Source organism: Vidua macroura, chromosome 17, assembly GCF_024509145.1.
Source record: "Vidua macroura isolate BioBank_ID:100142 chromosome 17, ASM2450914v1, whole genome shotgun sequence".
In the NCBI taxonomy this organism is placed as follows: Eukaryota; Metazoa; Chordata; class Aves; order Passeriformes; family Viduidae; genus Vidua; species Vidua macroura.
The window spans coordinates 10,802,821-10,823,592 of NC_071587.1; the positions used below are offsets into that span (position 1 = coordinate 10,802,821).

A 20,772-nucleotide genomic window follows, 5' to 3' on the forward strand; every position below is an offset into this window, starting at 1 on the left:
AAGCATCTTGCAACAACAATTTTTTTTCTTTTTTTAAACAACAGCTCTTTTTTATCTTCATTTGTTGACAATGCATTCTCTTGACCTTAATTTCTCTGGTGTTGTTTAAATATGTTGTACATGTTTTCTGCTACTTAAAAGCTGTGAGACAAATGCAGTAACAAAGTCTGGTGAGTATAAATGCCAGAACTATTCAGATCTCTGACTGAAACATCCCAGATCATATCTGGAATAACAGCATTGTCAAACTGTAAGCACCAGAAAACTCTCCAGTGTTTTTGAGTTTGCAAGAATCTGAAGTTCGACTCAAAAGCAGAATATGACACCATATTCAATTAATTCTAAAATACAGCTTCCAATTCTAGTTTTGCTGAGTAACAGCATTTACTGAGATGACAACTGCTCCTTTTTCATGGCCTCACTGGCCACACGCTTTATGAAATCTCAGAAACATTTCTAAAAGATAAAATATTCCTCCACCTTTTGTAGTGCCACCAGAGCACAAACTGTCCACAGTCCTTCACAAAATCAAGTCAAGCACCTTCAGTGCTGCTGCTCTGGGGTGGTTTCCCTCCTATTGTTTCTGTGACTCTCTTACATACGGCACGAAAATGATGGCATACAGCACCAGGCAATCCATGAAACACGTGCCCAGGGGAAAGTGAAATTCACTCTCCATTCCAAAAATGACACAGTGACATTTATAACTCGTTACAACAGGATCAAACTCTAAACATGAAACATGTGAGCATGGTCTTTGGTAAAACAAAGATAATTATAGGAGGATATAAAATAATCAGATAATTCAGTAATTATTCCTGTCTATCACTTTAGGACACTGATAAGCTAGAGAAATACAGCTGAGCCAAAACAGATGAAAACCTTCAAGATCAAGGGGAAAAAGTAATTACAAAATGTGGGATGAAGAGAAACAACAGGAGAAGTGCCCATGCTGGGATGTAAACTTGTTAGGAGAGTTTGGATTCAGTAGGATCTAGTGCCTTAGTATTGTATTGGGGCAGAATTTTTAAGAGCTTGCTGATGAAGCTGAGCAGTCCTGTGCTGGCTGTATTATTTAAAGCCAAAATTCTGCAAGCCTGGGATTGACACTTGGCTCTGAGTTACCCCATGTCTCCTCCAGTGGGCTTCTGGCCCATGACTGTGACACACATGGACACTGCCAGCGCTGGCAAATCATAACACAGCCCTTGCATCTTCTGCTGATAGATGCTTCTTTCTCTGGAATGTGCAGCTCTAATATTTGTTATGAGCAGTTGCAGGGCAGAGGAAGAACCTCTTGGAGACCATCCTCCCTGCATTTGGTAAGGCAGCTGAAGAGCTGAGGATCAACTACAGCTCAGAGTGGCAGAATCTGCCCTGCAATTCCCCTTACCACTTTTTTTATTTTTTTTTTTTGGCTATTAATTGAAATCAATTAAAAACATATAGAAATCAATCAGAAACCTTTCACTGAGATGGCAGATCAAGCTTTCAGAAAGCAACGCGAGGTTGGAGGAGGTGCAGCCTCAATCACAACCCTAATTTTTCACAATCTGTGAGGACTGTGAAAAGAACTTTCCTCTCCCAGCCTGAATCACAAGAGGTATAGGGGCATCTTGGAGTCCATGTCAGCAGCTCCAGTGGAGTCTCCCAGGAGTCATTTCCAGTCCCTTTTCAGTCTAGAATTGCCTTTAAGGGTGGTGAACACAATCTGCTGCAGTGGGAAGAGGACACAGAGCTAAATCCCAAAGGGACTGTCAGACTTCAAAACTCAACAGCTTCAGGACACCTTACTCCAAACTAGTGAGGCTGCAGGGTGCTTCAACTAACTCCATATACACCACAATGTTGAGAGCTCAGGGACATTCCTTGTCTGCACCTGGCACTGGGAATAAAGGATAAGTTGGAAAAGCCATTTAGTGAGTCGATAATCTCCTGTCAGTGCTGGTCTGTGGCTCGTCAGCCTTTCATCTATTGGGAGACTCACACTAAACCCAACTTCTACTCGTAAAAGAGGTCAAAAAATAATCCCCTGACAGAACAAGACACGTGGGTTGCCAGCAGCCCCTCCAGCTCTATCCTGCTCGTGACAAGAAGGCTACGAGCCGCTGACTTTTCACTAGCCCACAAATAAAACCAGTGAGTGTGAAGAAACACCAGCTTCCACCTTCCGCTACACTTAGCAGTAGCCAGTCTCGCCAGCTGGCTTGTCTCCCCTCCCAGCCAACCTGCCTTTGATATCCGTCAGCCTCTGGCTACGGAGACATCTGGAAGTTATTATCCAGCAGAGCGTATCACAAACCCATTTACATAATATAATATCATATTTTGTGTTCCTGCTTAGCTGAACATTTTGGATCACTCTAATGTTTGGGTAAATAAGCTGCCATTCACTGCATATAAATAACAAGTGAGTCTTAGGGTACGTTTGTTGGAGATTAATAATTTCATAGGGCTCAACCCGAAAAATGAAATGCTTCGGCACTAAAATATATTATACTTGCATTTGCAATAAAAAGTACCTGCAATTGGAGGAAACGAAATAAGGCCTTTATTTTCCAGGTATCAAAATGATTCATGATTTAACCTGTTTTATTTATATGCCAGTCTTGTTATTTTCGTAGGATCTTTAACACTTCACACTAGACATTTTTCAGAAAAGCAATAATACCTGGGTTGCTTTGTTTCTAGTGTCACTCATAGCGTTTAACTGAGGCAACGTGTCTTTTAATATATTTTTTCCATATAAGGGGATACAAAGCCACCTTAAGTCCATTGCTCAAACATATTTCCCTTCATCTCCTATATCAATACACATTTTGAAAACTGGTACCATTTTCTACCAGGGAAAAAAAAAGAATCTATTAAAAAAATATTTAATCTGAAGCATTTTTGCTTGTTTCCATGGTAGCTGCAGAAAGGACAGGAGAAAATGGTATTTACCAAACAGAAAATAAGACAATGAAAATAGAGCTTAGTTCTTTAACAAAGGGAACATGAGAGCGCTGCAAAATAAACATTTGCATGAATTCTGTTCTAAGGAAACAACATTTTGCTGACATCAGGGACGGCAGTGGAGGACGAATGAACCCTTTTTTCCCAAAATGCACCATTTCTCCATTTTTTGATCTTTCAGTATAGAAAGATATTCCATTTTGTGTTCTCATACAGTAGAATGAAAGGGTTGCAGAACAAACAGCAAATTTATTTATTTTACAGTAATTGATTCCTTTTTTATTTAGGTCATTGCTGAATTCGCTGAAGTTGGAGACTGGAAAAAAAGTAGTTTTAAAAGAGATCAGGCTTTTTATTTTAGACTTTAATTTATTATAGTTGTGCTATGTGCACCTATTATTTAGGAACTGCTATTATTTAGGTAAGGAATCCATAATCTGTTTTTCTCCTTATCCACCCTCTAGAACTCTGAGATGACTATCTGAATTAGCTTTATTTACTAATAGTTGTAAGCTGTGGTAAATTTAATCAAAGATAGCTGCATGTCACATCCCATTACCATCACGGCATAAATTGCCGTTCATGAATGATCTGTGTCAAAGAGCTCTGAAAACTATTGTTTTAGCAGCAAGATGTTCCAACATACACAGCTCTTCAGTAGGGGCATTAAATTAATGTGTTTGCAGAGAAGCCACTAATTGACAATGAGATGGGATTTTGGCAGTACACTTCCACTTTAAAGATAATGAACAGTGTTCAAATACAGAGAAGAACCCCCTCTGCTCTCAAAACTATACTAATAATTTCTGGTATAAACAGGAATAGAGGGAACCAATCCTGACAGGATATTTCCAGTACCCAAGCAAGCTGTTTGATCATCACGACTTCCAAAAGCAAACAGTGGAATTGCAGCGTTTGTGACCTTTATCAAATCTGGCTACGTACAATCAGGAATGTTATGTTTGGTTAGGAACTCATTAAACAAAATTACCTCTCCATTTATAGAAACCATACAAGTACAGTATAAAACATTTTAATTAAATCAGCTAGTTAAGCAAAAATTCATTACTTTTTGTTTATATCAGCTAGCAGTGGGGCTGCATAGAGCAGTTCACATTAGAGTCAATTAGTAAGAAAAATTGTCAGATTTGGCAAGTGCATGAGCTTCCAGAACACATCAGCTGACAGGGAAGAAAAAGTTTGACTAAAAGCTAACCAAGTTACTGCCCTCAGAGGAGGAGAATGAGCCACGTAACACACACAAATGCATCAGCCATGCCAAAACCCCTCGTTCTCGAGGAGACAGTGTCAAAGCTCTACATGCCCTGTTCCTTGAGAGCTGGAAAATGAGGCATGAATGCAAATTTAAGGTTGTTAGGTATCTGGCTGGCTTTGCAGACTTTGGAAAATTTTACCTGATAGAACTAATAAAATGGGATCAGAGTGACTGAGGAGTCAAAATGCTCCTTGGTGTTGCAGGGCTGCAAAGCAAGAAAAAAGCTGAAGAACAGTACGAGGTAAAACCAGGGAATTTTTAAATAGGGAGAACACGACAGACTGGCTTGTGAGTCATCAGGAGAAGATCCTTTCTCTGCAAAAGGTGCAGCAGGGCCCTTTGTGGGTTACTGTAATTAAATGCTGAGTTAAGTCTGGACTCCAGAGAAAAGAGATGCACCAGCTCTGGGCATAACACATGTGGTTACCACAGAAGGTTGTTATTTAAAAAACCCCAAATACATGTTAATATCTTTGATCAGAAATCCTAACAGGGTTGGTGAGGGCCCCATGGACACAGGCTGCAGCTAATGCCCCTGGGGCCAGAACGGGGCTTTTCAGGTGCCTGCTGACCAGGCTGGGACAGGAGATGTTGATTTCCCAGTATAATTTAATTGAAATCAGAAATCTCCTGAACTCACCCACACTTTCTGTTGGGTAAGTTATCACCAATTTAAGCTGAAATCCAGCCAGTCACCAGAGCACTTCAATAGGCTTTGCTTTTGTGCTGCAGAGTCAGGACGGGCGCGGGCAGCGCGCTCACTTCGTTACTGAGCAGACACAAAATGTCCACAGGATCTCTAAGGGATGGGAGTTTCAGCAGGGAAGGAGAGGCAGAGCTGTGCTCAGACTTATTCTGTGGTACCACAGATGATTAGAGGCACCTCCTGGCCAGTGCACTCTCGCAGGGTTTCAAATGATCTTCCTCTTCCATTCTCTGGAAGAATCACGTACCAAAGCAGGTACCTTAGAAATCCGTCTGCCTTTGGCGGAATCTTTTATGGCTCCCACAGGTTTCCAGCATCTGTGATACTTTCTTGTCATTGTCAGGCTTTGAATATTGCAAGAGCTGTCAATGGACAGAAGATGACATCATCCCCAAAGCACAGCTCTGGATGTACTTCTCCTCCTCATTTTAAGGCTTGAACATCTTATCCCAACAGGAAAAGTTCTGATGAGGTTGTTTCCTTGCAAAGCTCCCCACATCAACTTGACCTTTTCACACTTCCTTTGTAAGATCTAATCTCACAGTGTTTCTCAGGTAGGATTGTTTTAGAAACATCTAAATTACTGTTGTACTCTACCTTCTAGTGTTTACGAAGAGACACTTCTATCTTCAAGTTAATATCACTCTCATAATTGGGAGAAGCCATACACAATGGCTTCAGAAGTACAAGCACTTCTCAAGAGTAGGGCTATTAAATCACAAAATACTCATACTCCTTACCTGTTTATTAGGAATAAAGGCAGTAGATCTTTCCACATACTATACAGTGAAAACCTCTACTGCAGCTTGGAATTACGTCTCTCATCCTGCACCTAATCTTGGGAAAAATGTATGAAAAATCTGGGCTAGCAATCTGAGTTCTTCCTCCCCAATAAAATTTCTAAAAAATAATTGAAAACATGGCTCCAAAACACAATTCTTTTGCTTCTAAAACTCAGACTACTACAAGTGCTCTTCATCACAGAAAGAAGTGGGAGCAAGTCTACCCCTTAAAAGCCTGTGAAAAATTGTAATCTCATTTTATTTCTCTAAAGCCATGAGGTTCAAAAGATACATGAATTAAAATAATCATAATGAATTAAATGTAACAATACTCCTCCTCTTCATAATGTTTGCAAGTAAAAAGATCACAAGAGATTTAAAAGATCACAGGCGCTGCTGCTACTTTAGCACAAAGTAAAGTAATTCCGTCTGGTACTTATCCTCAGTGCTAGTGTGAGAATTTGCCCTTTCAAGTTATCCTTTGGTTATTTCAAGAGGCTCTTGAGAAAAGACTGTTCTTCTTTTTTCTCTCCAATTCCAGAGTGCACCTAAGAAATGCTCAAATTTGACCATGACGACACATTCAATTTGTCTCAATTTGCAAGATGAAATTTAAGCCTGAGTTTAAATGCTTTGCTGGGTGGGCACAGTGTTTGAGATCCCACTCCTTGAGGCCATCAGGCCACCCTGCCCTGCTGGACACCCATCCCTGGCTCCTCTCCTCACTCCTCCAGCTGGACATGCCAGAGGGTCACTACCTCATCCAACAATCCAGGACGTGGCCTCCAGAGGCTGGGATGAACCAAAACCCTCCTTCACACTGAGCTTGCACCTACCAATCTGTCTCAGCTTGCTGGGCTAAAGGAAAGATCCTGGACAGTCAGAGCCCCTAAAACCAGTTTATTTTAACGGACGTGCCTGTATGAAGCAATTTTTGTCTGTACTCAAACTCATGTTTACAAGCAGCTGTCATCAGATTATCACAGCAATGAAGGTATTTTTAGGATATCCAGTCCAAAATATTTTTTTTTTGAAGTGGCAGTCAGACTTCAGCAGTTACCAACAAAGAACATGAAATGGGAGGTCAAAAGCTTCGATCTGGCAAGGGCAAGGAACACATCACAGGCAGGAGCACGCAGCAGTCCAAAGGGTTTGTTTTATCAGGAAAAACTTATTTCCGTTAGGCAGTTCAATCCTTAGGACTTCTTTTTGTTTGAAGGAAGACAGATCTGGAGTGAATTTCACTTACAGATGGTCTTTTGAGCATAGCTTTGAGCCTGACCCTTGGTATGATGCTGACTGCTTAAGAACTAAATGCAGCAAATGCAGTGCTTGGAAACTTCCTGTAGTGGGATGATTTTCCAAGGCACTGAGCACCTGTGGGTCATATCCTGGCTGCAGCACGAGGCAATGGCATGCAGCATACCTGAAAATCAGGCCAGGGAAGTTCACGTGTTTTCACAAACACCACTCTCTCCTGCAATGATTGCATGTGAGATGTTCTCACATGCATAAATTCACTGAAGCACAAGGTCAGGCAAGTTCAGCAGATGCATCTTCATTAGACTTGCACAATTATCATGAACAGTCTCACTGGTAACTGTTATATGATACTAATTTATTAGTCATCTTCTTTATCTTTTCCATTGATCTGATTTGTTGAAACTCCAAACAATGTCTCACAAGTTGTCTGAAGGAAACAGCAATCTCTGCATGCACCCTCCCTACAGATAAATCCAGGTCTTGCTTGATTGATGAGATACAGAAATAAAAATTATTCCAGCTGCCATTTTCCTGGATTTAGTTACTGCCTTGGATCCCCCACAGAGATAGTGAAAGAGGACAGTGCCACTGTAATGACCCAGCACTTAAAAAATGCACCAGTATTGTCAGAAAAAGGCAGAATGACAACTAAATCCTCATTTTTTCAGCCCTTCTCTAGTGATAAAACAGTTTGATGGGGCAAACTCCCATCACCCTGATGCCATAGATAACATCTCACCCCAGTGCAGGGAAAAGAAGGAAGAAAGTGACCACATTTTGTCTCGTTTCCTCCAGGTGCACCTGCTCAAGAGTGTCAGGGAAACTGGAGTCACTGGAAGCACAGATCCCACTTAAACTCTGATTTTCCTCCTTCAAGGGAGGGCTCCCCAGGCTTGTGCAGAGCATCCTGGCTGCACAATAACTCAGGTCATGAATGAGAGCAGTGCTGAATAAGCCTTTCCTTGCCCAGAGACCTTTGTGCTTGTGATCAGCAATAAAAGGCTGTACTTGGAATTTAAAACCTCAGCCAGGTGAAATACCACAGATGATTATTTAAAGACTTTAAATACAAAAAAAAAAGCCCTCTGTCTGTAAGAACCAGCTTTTCACATTCGCATTGTATGGCTGTGGACTCATAGCTGGGTTATGAAAGCAGCCCAAAATAAGATGAGATATAATAAAACACAGGCTGGGCTTAAGAAAGAATTGATTTCTGACAGCGGTTCTCAATGTTTTAAACACTAGCTGCAGACCTCATATATTTCTGAATTTAATTGCACAATTCCCAGTGATTTAACATTACAAAAATTTACATATTTCCATGCTCAGAATTTGAAAAGCTCTTACAACGAGAAACTTTGGTTGACATAAACACAGTTCAAAGAAAACAGTATTTTTTTTCCCAAACTAAGTCACTGGCAGCAGATGACGGACATTTTACATGTGCTGAATATATCCTGTACCTCTAAGCTCTTCTGCTGTGAATTCCTTTCTATGCTGTATTTCTACAATCTGGATTTTAACTTGTGAGGTGAGAACTACAGAAGAATAGATAGCTAAATAAATACAGAAGAAAATTTGCCAGATGTGCCTTAGACACATGAAAGGATTGAAAATTAAAGAAAACAACCAGTATAACTGAGAAGGTCAGAACTTCAGATGGGATGAGCCGACACAGGGGGTGGAGAAAGTTGAATTTCAAGGAATGATGAGGAGGAGCTTGGACTGATGGACACAGAGGGCAGGTGCAGGGTGTGAAGGACAAATGGCACAAAACTTGTAACTGGGAAGATTTGAGTTTCTGTAACTAGAAAACAGGACACTCTGAAGACTGCAGTCCTCAGCAATGTCACTGTTCACAAACGTAATCTTCATTTTTAGACTTTTGGTTGAATCAATATCAAATTTTTCAAAATAATGGCATGCATTCTTAGAAAAGAAGACATTACACTGCTAAATCCACATAAGTAAAGCCCAGCTTTACTCTGTTTTCTTCTGGAGCATTATGCCACTCAAGTTCATCTTTCACAAATGCTGACACAAGCCACAAAGACTTTATATTATTTCATAAAATAGCATCTTTTCTCTTTTCCTTTTCTCCTTTATTATTTTCTTTTTTCTCTTTTATTCTCTTTTTCCTTCTTCCCAAACTACACCCACAGTCCCGACTGATACTTTCAATTGGAACAACAGGCAGCCAGACAAGAATGGCAGAAGAAACTTTATCTTAAGTATTTATTGTTATGCTGGAATATCACTCAGTTTCCTCTGGGGTAATTCAGCACTCTTGTGGGAAATGTGTGACCTCATTTGCATTTTCTAATTGAATTGCTATCAGGTTTCCTGCAAGACTGAACAAAAAAGTTCCTTGAGTTACCAACATCACTTGTATTAACCAAAGAAAAAAAAAAAAAGTTTACACTCAAGTGTTTGCTGGGGAGGAGGGGAAATGTATGCTTCATGTATCATAAAAAACATTTTTAAAGTATTTGCTTTCTTTTCTATCATTTCACCCTACTAGCATGACACTTTAATGTAGTAGTTAGAACTCTTTCCTTGCAGTGCTTTTCACTGAAAACTGACAGGTTATTCAGTCGTCTCAAGCAATCAGCACATTTGTAAGGCCAACACCGTGAAAGAGGGGGAATTGTCACTGTGTTGGGTCCCTCCCCATTAAAATGTTAGGCTGCATCAAGAGCAAGGCTCAGCTGGGGGATCTGGGGCACAGGTATGGACACCAAACCTTCTGGTTTTGCAGTGAAAGCACACAAGGGGGGGACTGGCCACCACCAAAGCAGCCTGTTGCACAGATTTTCAGTCATACACACTGTGACAAGAAAGGATCACAGATCCAAAGGATCATTTGTTGATGTGCTCTCCTGGAAAGCAGCCCTCTGTCCCCACTGTGCAGGCAGGCTCATTCCTGATCCCCCAGAATCTCAGCCAGTAACCCAAAAATATTGATTTCTCCCATAACATTTTTTCTGTATTATGAACTCCACAATAAACCAAATGTCTTATAATGGCCATCCTAGGAGGGCTGGTTTTGATGCTGTTTTAATCCCTGGATAATCATGAACTAAATTCTGATTTATCCTTTCAGAGGGGGTTCTGAGGGGCATCAAGCCCCCTGTCATGAGGGACTGCCCTTGTTGAGGGCCATTGCTCATCGAGCTGAGGAAGAACAAGGTAAAAGGACCTTTTTTTGTGCTATAGGTGCCAACAAACAGTGATCAGCAGGTGCAGTAACTGAATTTTATGCCAATTATTTATAATGTTTTGGAACTGTTCAGCATTTTCGCAAAATCAGTCACAAATTTACAAAGTAAAATGGAAATAAATGGATGCACCAGAAGAAAACTGGTCTCCCTCCCTCTCTCAGGTCACCTCCTCCTTTCTCTCCCACATTTGCCATCTCTGTATCCTGATCAAAACAATCTGAAATGCCTTTAAAAATACATATATATAGTTCTGCTTGAGTCATATTATTCTACACAAAACCAAATGTGAAATCTGCCTCTAGTAAAAGCCACAAAACATATAAGGGTCATGGCCTGAAACATATTGAACTGGATATTGTAAGGTTTGGGTGCTTTTTTCTGCACAAACACTATTATTTTTTAAAATATTCTAATAATCATATTTATTTCTTTAGTAAACAAAGAATTAGTTTTCTTGCAAAAACCACAGGCATTTAAATAAAACACAACTCAGATGCCTGCTATAGGGACCCACAATAAAACTGCTTATGACCTTGTCATAGTCTTGTTTTCTGTATTTTTCCAGCCTCAAACTACACACTAATAAGGCTTTTAGAAAGGAGGGATATGAATTTTAAGAAGCTTAGCTCTCTCTTTTCAACTAGAGTTCAGATTACATTAACATTAGATGAATTTCCAACCAAATATTCTACTAAAACAGAAATGTGTGCTTATTCAGGTTTTTTTTTCCTGCTACACTGAGAAGAAATTTAAACCAGTATGTAAGACATCTTACTTTGTTCCTTCAATATTTAATTACTTTTGGAAGGAAGCAGTATTTCTTTGGTTAGAAATGGCAAATAGAGTTGACAATAACAAACAGGGCTTAATTACATCTTGCACAAACCCAAGCCTTACTGAACAGCAGCAGAAGTATATTCATATGACTCTAAGCTCTGTAAAACCTTAGGGGTCAGCCCACTGGGCAAGTGAGAGATTTAAGTCTGTCCAAGTTTTTCCTTTTTGTCTCAAATGTGGCAAAAACTCTCCCAAATGGCACAGAGCTACATGGAATTCTAACAACTTGACACAGGAAGTCTCTCCTTCTTTCCCCACCCTGCCCTGCACTCTCTGTCCAAGCACTACAGACAGGATGACAGCAGAGGCCAGTCTTGCTGTTTGGACCATTACTGGGGTGCATTAATCCAAATTACAGCCACGGCCAAGAGACCCCCCTGTCCTGAAGGAGCCATGGCTGCTCCCAGGACACACACCTTCATCCTTACTCTGCAGGTCCTCAAGATCCAGCAATAAACCAGGCTCTTGAAACAATTCCCTGCCAAATCCTGCCCTAACCCAAGCAGCCCAGCATTGCATTGTTTGAGCCAGCACCAAAGAAGATAACTGCATTTACGCCGTGTAGTAAAAGATCTTCAGCCCAGACTAGCTTTGAAAATGAGAAGGTGAACTGCTGCTGCCAAAAATGACATGGAAGAGGTGGGAAAGTGACAGCTATTCCAGGGGCAGAACAGAAGAAATGTGTTTTCATGGAGCAGCCCCCAGTTGCCGTGGCTCTGTGCAGCCCACCAGCAGATTTGCACTGAAGGAACACTGCTCTCAGACTGTTGGGCAGGGACAGAGCCCTCCTGCTTTTCAGCAGCATGTACGGAACTAAAGCAGAAAGGAACCATCTGTACCCTTCTGACTGCAGTGCTGGCTCTGGCTTTTCTCTGCCGGGGTGGGCGAGGGAAGCTGCTGGCACTGAGCAGAGGGGGATGTTTGGCACGGCCGCGCCGCGCTTCGCTGCCTGCCCCGTGTGTCAGCACGTGTCCCTTATCAGGCAGCAGCCACGCTCCCTGTCCTTGCAAGGGAAGGAACAAGCCCAAATCTCCCCTCTGGAAGCTGCAGGGCCATGAAGATTGCTCGCAAGAGTAACTCTGAAAATCGGGGAGATGAGGAGCAGGGCAGAGCTGCCAGTGCGCGACTGCAGGCCTGCGCTGTCACAAAAGGTATCTGAGCTTAAAAACATCAAGAAGATGGTTGGTTTTGACTCTTCACCCTTCATCTCCTGGTTTGACTTGGAGTCAGGAGAGATTATCAGCCGTGAGGTGCAAACATGATGTACCTGATCTGCGGTGTATGACAGAGACAAGTGGTCACTTAAAAATACAGAAGTATGAGCGTAGAGAACACTTCCCTCACTGGAGACCTTAAATAATTTCTGTCAGAGAGGTGCAAGGATCATTTGCAAGGAATTTGATGCTGCTCACGGTATCTCCTACTTGGACACTTCCTTATGAAGCACAGACCAGGCGACACAAAGACTTGGGGGCAAAGGAAGAACAAAGCAGGAACAAGAGCTTCGAAAAAACTCTTACCTTGTGTCCGTTGTGCTGGGACTTCTCTGCCACCAGGAACCTGACCATGGCCTCCCATCTGCCCAGGGTCTGGGGGTCCCAGGCGGTCACCACCAGGATCAGCTGCTTGGAGGGCACCTGCAGGTGGTGGGCAGCGTACAGGGTCCCGTCCGCCCTCACCTTGAAGTCCAGGCTGTTGGTTTCGTACCGCACGCCCTTGTTACCGGCACAGTTATTAAATTTTACTAGAACAGAGAGGAAGAGATGGGAGAAATGTGTGAGATTGGCGTGATAAGGAAAGCAATCAAATACAAGTTTCAGACATTTAATTTTCACTGATGTCTTCTATATCTCTAATAACCATCAAGGAAATGATTTAACTGTTTCTTCGACCTTTCAGGAGTGCTCTTGTGCTTTATCTCTGTTCCCCAGGGAAGAAGTTGTAAGCCATTTTTAAAGTATTTGATACAGTTTCATTAGATCTCAAACACAGCTGTTCCCCATTTGTACAAGTGGATTTCTCCCTTGTCGCCATTATCTTTTAAATTCAACTGGAGTCTATTACCCACGCTGTGGGTATTTTTTTTCAGGAAATGTTCTCCATTTCCCTAACCCTTCAATAACCTACTTACCAGATAGCCTATTTGCACATTCTTAACTGAAATTCAAAAGCCCATAACAATTCCATTATCAGAAATATAAAAACAACGAAAAAAAATTTAACACAGAAATAAAAGTTAAAACCATTCTGGAACATGCATCTGCTGCTGGAACTGCATCTCCCCATCCTGAGCTGCATTCCCACCTTGGCCAAACCCTCACATATTACAGCTACTGCAAAAAGTAACTGTAAAACTGTGCTTCATAAACCATAACGTGTCATTTGAAAGCCTACTTTGTCAGATCAAAGCTCCCTACTTGCTGATTTTTCTATTTTCACCTTTTTTTTTGGTCGAAGTCTTTCACAGTCTAGTTTGAAAACTATTTTTATTGGCATTATGAAACATGTCACATACATTAGACCAGAAAAAAACCTCAACCCTATTATATGACAGAATTGACAAATCTGATAGAAATTGAACCTGCAGCTAGTAACACAGGAAACAAAACACTTTCTGCCATTTCAGTAATCCACGGGGCGGAACACACATGTAGTGAAGGAAAACATATTGTACCCGTAAAAACATCTCAAGTGAGTGAGAACGGATGCACAGCGCTCCAGCTCGGATCACTAGACAGGTTCTCATGCTGAGATGATCCAGCCTGCCTCGAGATGAGGACAACCTGCTGGGCCAGCTCTGGTGGGCTTCAGTAGACACTTAATTCCTGCAGAAGAAGGGCTGGGTCAGATGGATCGACCCAGAGTGGCTGTGGTGGGAGAAGGGAAGGGATGCAGGGCACTCCAGGTGAGAGGAGCTTCTGGGACAGTTGTACCCCAGCTGTCCCTTTCCCCCTGTACCAACCCCACCTCTACAGTGCTGCTCTGAGCCGAATCAAGGACTAATTGGGATTTAAATTAAAAAACAAACAAACAAAAAAAAAAACAACCATGGCATAGCTGAAAGAAAAAAGCAGCCAGGAAATGGCTCAACCCATCTGGCTGTCAAAGCCCCCGGGTGCATCAAAGTAGGGAGAAATGAGGAGCAGATTGTGGTAGAGGAGGGGAAAATCCTTCCCCTCCTTCACCAAAGTGCACCCCTCAATAACTGGGGTGCCGTGATCATGTGGTAACTGTTCATCTACAAAGGCTTTCTGTGCTGTGTATTTATTTAGACCACTTTTTGCATTTTTATATATGTGGTGGGAAGTGTTACCACATGCCGCAGCAACTGCTGGGCACAAACAGCGAATGTCGCACATTGATTTATAAAAAATAAGATGGATAAAGTTATCTAGTACATAAAAACTACCTGAAAGCCCTGGATGAGAGTAAGCACGCAGACAGTTTGCTGGCACCTACAAGAACTGGGAAAATCTCAGAGACCTGTGAGGGGAGATATCCTGGACCTCTGGGACCATCCTGCTGGGAGATCACCTTAATCTCTCTGGAATTTGTGCAAATATCCCCTGCATTCACAGCTACAATAAATACATGTGAACATACCAAGTGCATCTTCACTTTTAAATGTTATTTATTTTCAGCTAAACACCATAGTCACTGTTAGGAACTTGGCACATCAGCTGCTGTATTGCACCCCTCTGCTGTGTAATGGTCAGGTAAAACTCAAGTTCCATCCCTACTCCCCAAGTAACCTCACTGAAAGACATTTAAAGAAGAGAGAAAGGAGTGATAATGACTGCACGTTAAAAAACATTTCAGAGCTTACTTTGATTTTATTGAGATTAAAAGAAAGCCCTACAGTAGTCTGAGAGGGAAAAAAAAAAAAACAACAAGCTTTCTATATGTGTATGTAGTGATTTCAGTATTCAAAGTACTTAAACATCTGCTTAAGACCCAGCTCGTGGCTCCAAGATGCTGCTCTGGTGTCATATGTCACTGTGTCGACTTTTATGCTCCATTATCTAAAAATGGCTACCTTGTAGACAAAGTCCCTCTGTGATTTGCTAATTACTTCCATTAGTTTAAAACAAACTTGACTAGAGACGGAGAAAATCCTGAGAGAAATCGTCTGATTTTTTTCTTTTTTTTTTTTTTTAAACAAGCACCTGCTCTGTCCCACATTGCTCCTCTCAGGTAGCACAGCTAGGTGAATGCTCAGCAAGGGATTAACACAGCCAGCTCCTCTCCTAAGAGCCTTTAGGAACTGCAAGGAAGGCTTCAAGGACACAAAGGTTCCACCGTTTTCAGTCACTCTGCACAGCAGCAATGGCCCTGGCTCACCTGGGCAGCTCTGCAGGAGATTCCAGCCCCACAGGGATGACCCTGCTTGGATCTGTCAGGCAGAGCAGCTGCTCTGGCTCCAGGCACTGTTCATGCACAGCCCAGGAAACACACTGGAAATGCAGGAGAGCTGAGCTGCTCCCACTTCCATCACAGGGAAGGGCACAGCTCAGTGCTGGGCTTGGCAGTGCTGGGTGAACAGTTGGACCCAATGATCTTGGAGGTGTTTTCTAACCCAAATGATTCTGTGATTAGAAATCCTAAATCATCCTTTTTGTTGCCCTTTGAAAATGAGTCCTTGGGATGTTACAAGACTGCTGAGCTGCATGGCTTTATATATATATACATATATTTATATACATACATTTATATATATACAAAGATCCACAAAATCTATAAACATCATTTATATATATTTATATATAAAATACTTTACCCAAATATATGTGTACAGGCTTAGGAAAAAAAAAAAAATCAAGCTATTGTTCTGTAATAAATAGCATAGCTCAAGGAAAGGAAATCTCATCCATATTTTCAAATTCTATGTCTTACCCCGACTCTTTGCTCTTGGGGAGACAGAAATTAAAATTTTATTCAATGGCAGACAACTTTTGCTTTTTTTCCTCCTTTTTCTCCCTTAGAAATCTCTTAAGTCTACATAATTTGCAGCTGATGCAACTCTTGACTTTCAAATAATGCAAAAAATACATAAACAAATGTTGTCTGGATTTACTAGTCTTAAAACTCTTTGTGGACACAAATCAATCTTTCTTTGACCAGTATGAAGCCTAGAGAACACTGCACAAATTTAACATTCAAAAGCTGCAGCATCAGTAATTAGGATTTTGGATAAACAGCAGAGTCACACATCTATCATTTTTGCAGGATGGTAAAAAACCCTCAACGTTTTAAAAAATACACTGGAAAAATGTTCAGTGAAGCTTATCGAAAGCTTATGCTGAAAACAACATCTAATACCTGATGAAAGGAAAACCAAGAAGGCACCCTCATTAGCAAGCTTTTAGGTTTAACCCTTTACCCTCATCATTTTTAATTGCTTCTCTATGAAAGGAGGAAGTACAACAATTTGATAAGCTGAAACAGGTACTGAGTGATAGGCAGAGAAGCTGCAGGAATCTGCAGCAAACTGCTGGGCATCTGAGAAAAAAAATGGTATTTTACTTCAAAAAAGACACAGGGTGAAAAAAAAAAAAATTCAACAAGTTTTGCATTGTTCCCTTTTATTATTTAGCTTGTTAAGCTGGCTGGACAGAGTCAAATGATCAAGCCAGGATCTTGAAAGACGTACGAATACACTGAACTTCTTGCCCCCTAAATGTCTGAGAGAAATACTGAATTTAATAGGACTATAAATGGTATAAACCAAAGAATTCGCTTTTAGCCTTATCCTTCTGGATTTTCCTTTGACTTCTCCTAGTCTATTAAAAAGTGCCCCCTCTGGCAAGCAGCATAGGGCTGGAAGAGCAGGAGGGATAATACTCGTTTATTAGAATAAACCCCCTGGCAGGACATCATCCCACAGTTCAGGATATGGGTCCCTTCAGGACTCTGTTTTTCACCATGGTTTTGAGGATTATCTCTGCAAAAGATGTTTCTTTCTTGATGAACTTTGAGCAGCAAACACACAGCACTATTTCCAGCAGGATCCATCTGCTTTTCAAGTTGTGTCTCTTGACCAGCTCCCTTACACCCAGTGCATGGTGATAAATCTAAGCTGCCAAATCCACGCCTTGCCCCTTCTGTGAGCATCATTAAGGTGAGGATGGCTTAACTGCAACCTTTGGGATTTTCAGATGTCTGGGTAACCTGCAGAGTCCTCACCATGCACAGAAATGTCCCTCCTGTGTGATCATGAGCAAATCACTCTAATTCCTGCCCTGACACTTCTGGCCTGATGCTCCCAAATGTCTGCACTCATCCATCTCCTCTGGCTTCTGCACGGGGTTCAATCGGGCCAGCATTCCCTGCGTGTCACCACACCAGAAATTAAAAAATCCCAAACATGTCCTGTGTGGAGAGGCTCCTGTTGCCTAAGAACAGGCATGAAACCATTCAGTTAACCACAAAAATACACGGGCACATTACAGCCTCACAAAGTGATTTCTCCATTAAGTGCTAATGTGAAGCAGAGCGTGCTGTGCCTTGTTGGGAAGCTGCATTTATTTGGCAAAGTAAGTACGCAGCATAAAATTTTACATGGCCACATTTTCGAGGAATCCTTCTTTATGTCTGTGCAATCCCTTTGTGAGTCTGTGAGAAAACTGTTTTACAGCAGTGGGAACCAACTGCAGCTGAGTGAATTCCCCATGGCCATGCTGGAAACCTGGAGCAAAGCTGGGATCTGAGTCCTGGAATTCAAACTGCCAGGAAACTGCCTCCATCGCCCAGATACAAGTGAACAAGACAGAAAAATTAGAAAGATGGACTTTCAAAAAGCAAACAGAGGCAGATCCTTCTCCCTACAAACTACTGGGCATTTCCAAATTAGTGCAGGGTGAAAAACTTAAGGGATGTCACACAAATTATTGCAATTGTTGTGTGAAATGGAGTCCCATGAGCACATGTAAATACACAGTGGAATTATTCCGTGACTGAAATATCTTGTCTACAAAAGGCAAATGCTGAAATGAAGGCAAGAGGATTTTAACAGAATTACAGAGTCCCAAAGGTTGGAAGAGACCTCTAAGATCACAGACTCCAGCCCTTAACCCAACGCTGTCAGGTCCACCCCTAAACCATGTCACCAAGTGCCACATCTACGTGTTATGTGAGCACTTCCAGGGATGGTGATTCCCTCACTTCCCTGGGCAGCCTGTTCTACTGCTTGACAACCCTTTCAATGAAGAAATTTCTTCTCATATCTAACCTAACCCTCCCCTGGTGCAACTTGAGGCTGCTCCCTCTCGTCCTATCTTGTCCTATTTTGTTTCTCTGTATTAAAAGGATGGAGGTATCCAGGTACCACAGGTGTTTTGACCACTCTGGAACAACTCAGAGATGGTGTTTCAGTGTTTTGTGGAAACTAAAACTGACTTGAGCCATCACACTTACACACAATGCCACATCTAAGCCTGGACTCCTGTGTCTATCCCACTCTTGCTTACAGTAAATCCCACACTATCATACAATACACAGCCAGATTTGCTTCCTGCACTTCATTAAATGCTCAGGCCCTTCTCCTTCTCTACAAGAAAAACAACACATAAATAGGAAAAAATGATGGCTGTAAAACCTGATGGAGACAATGTGTAATTTTTATCTTCTCATTACTAATTTTATAGGTTACATTTTCCACCATGTCCCCATAAAGGATATCACACTAATAAACTCTTAGTGTCTTTATTTAATATTTATAGCACCGTGGGAGAGCCAGACTCTTCTGGTAAAAGGTAAAAACAGCAATTCAAACAGCTGCTTCAAAGACTAATAAACACATCCCTAGTGATTGAGTTTAAGAGTACAGTTTAAAAAAATGCTTTGATACAAAAACCTGTAGGAAATAAATGGATGGATCTTGGTTGGTATATGAATGTATATAAAAATATGCATTCTCACATCCTCAGCTTCACAAAGCATTGATTATTCATTAAGTGTTCTTGGAGTAAAAAACAAATATAATGAATGAGTTTGGAGAATTAATGAACTATCCCACAGTCTATCATCTGCTGAAAACATTTAGCATGATTTAGCATGTTCTTAATGTTATCTTCTTGCAATTAATAGCACAGAAATCTGCTGCAATTCTATCCATTTCTCAAACTTCAGGTCAATGTGAAACATTACATCCAATTTTCCAGTGCATTATTTATGATCTCTGAGCTATGACTGCTAATATTTGCCTTACTGGAATAATAGTAAATTACCATAACAATTTACCATATGTAATTATGTTAAACAAAATCTTTCTTTATTTATCTTCTTGTAATCTTCAGTTACAGCGAATCCTCCCATTCAGACTATGCAATAATTCAACACTCATGACATTCCCAACCTATTACATGCTTGTTGGAAATGACTCCACGTGCCACTCAACTGGTGACACCTTGGAATCAGCAAATGAGCACCAATCTGCTTCCAGCAGAAACTCAGATTTCAAAAGGGACTCAGAAGTATTTTATGTTTAAAGGCACATTTTGAATTTGCCCTCTTTAAGTTCCAAAGCTCAACCCCCTCCATGATCAGATTATCCATGTGGGTTTTAGGTACACACCACTGAATTCCTGACTACCTCACTGTCATCTGCAGCTGTTTTGCTTCCACAAAGTCAGGACTGTAGGTTTTATGGGGAAAATGGCAAGGCTTTTTCGTGCATCAGTCATTTATTTTAAAAATACAAAATACTTCTGTGGGCTTGATGGAACTATATGGAAAAGTCATCTTTTCATTTTCTACCTAAATGCTACCTCAGAGCTACCTAAATGCTTTCAACACCTTTTCCAGCTTTATATTCACTTTTATCAGCTCTTGCTTACACAGGATTTCTGTTTCCATGGCTAGAGAAACAGAAAAGGAGCAATACAATTCAACAGACAAATCGGGATCCTTTAAAAAGTCACTCTGACACGTGTGCAGTCACCAGTAGCAATGAGGAATTAAGGGTACATTAAAAAAAATCTAAATCCCATTCAAACAAAACAAAAATCTAAATCCCAGACACTGAGTGCCTCCTTCATATTCCCACCTGTGCCATTTTTCATTTACTGGAAGCCAATTCAACTGAAATACATGTTTTTAAGGAAGAAAAAAAATGAAGAAGTATATTTCACTTTTGGTTTGGAATTGGAGGGGAGTACAGACCCCTGGAGAGAAGGACTATAGAACATGATAGAAAAGATGAATCACTGTGGCAACAGCCAGCCAGCCATTAATTTTCAGCAAGCCAGGAGTTGGTCCAATTAAGCCAGGCTCCTTTCTCTACATTAACATGCTTTACTCAGTTTTTTCCTGAAGCTAAAACATCAGCTCGAGACCCCAAAGGCTTTTCTATTTAGGATCAATCAATCTACCTTGCTGCACTGTAAAACATACACTGTCAGCTCCGAGGCGAGCTCAAAAAAAGAGCAATGGTACAAAAATTTGATAAATCGACATGTTCTGGCAGTTAGTAGAGGAATTCTTCCTACACTGTCACTTATTTTTATCTGATTAGAAACAAGTATTAGTAAAGGGAATATTCCTTTCTATTCTCTTTCTGGCATTTAGCATTAAGAGGAGTCTTTTTATCTCCGATGTTCTACATTTTATCCAGTAGATTCCTGCCAAAAAGGCACAGAGGTACCACCCCGATCTCAAAGGGCAGCGAGTTTGAATCGGATTTGCAGGATGCGGACTCACATTCAAGCATTTTCTTCAACACAGAAACATGAACCT

General features: G+C 41.2%; 1 protein-coding gene across 1 annotated transcript in view; it reads right to left on the reverse strand.

Annotated features, from left to right (window-relative positions):
• CDH4 (cadherin 4) overlaps window positions 1–20,772 on the reverse strand; it is a 417,701-nt gene that overhangs the window by 153,818 nt on the left and 243,111 nt on the right. Inside the window, exon 3 of the mRNA XM_053993112.1 lies at window positions 12,561–12,784. Coding sequence (XP_053849087.1) covers window positions 12,561–12,784 — 224 coding nt within the window. The remainder of the gene's footprint in view (window positions 1–12,560; window positions 12,785–20,772) is intronic.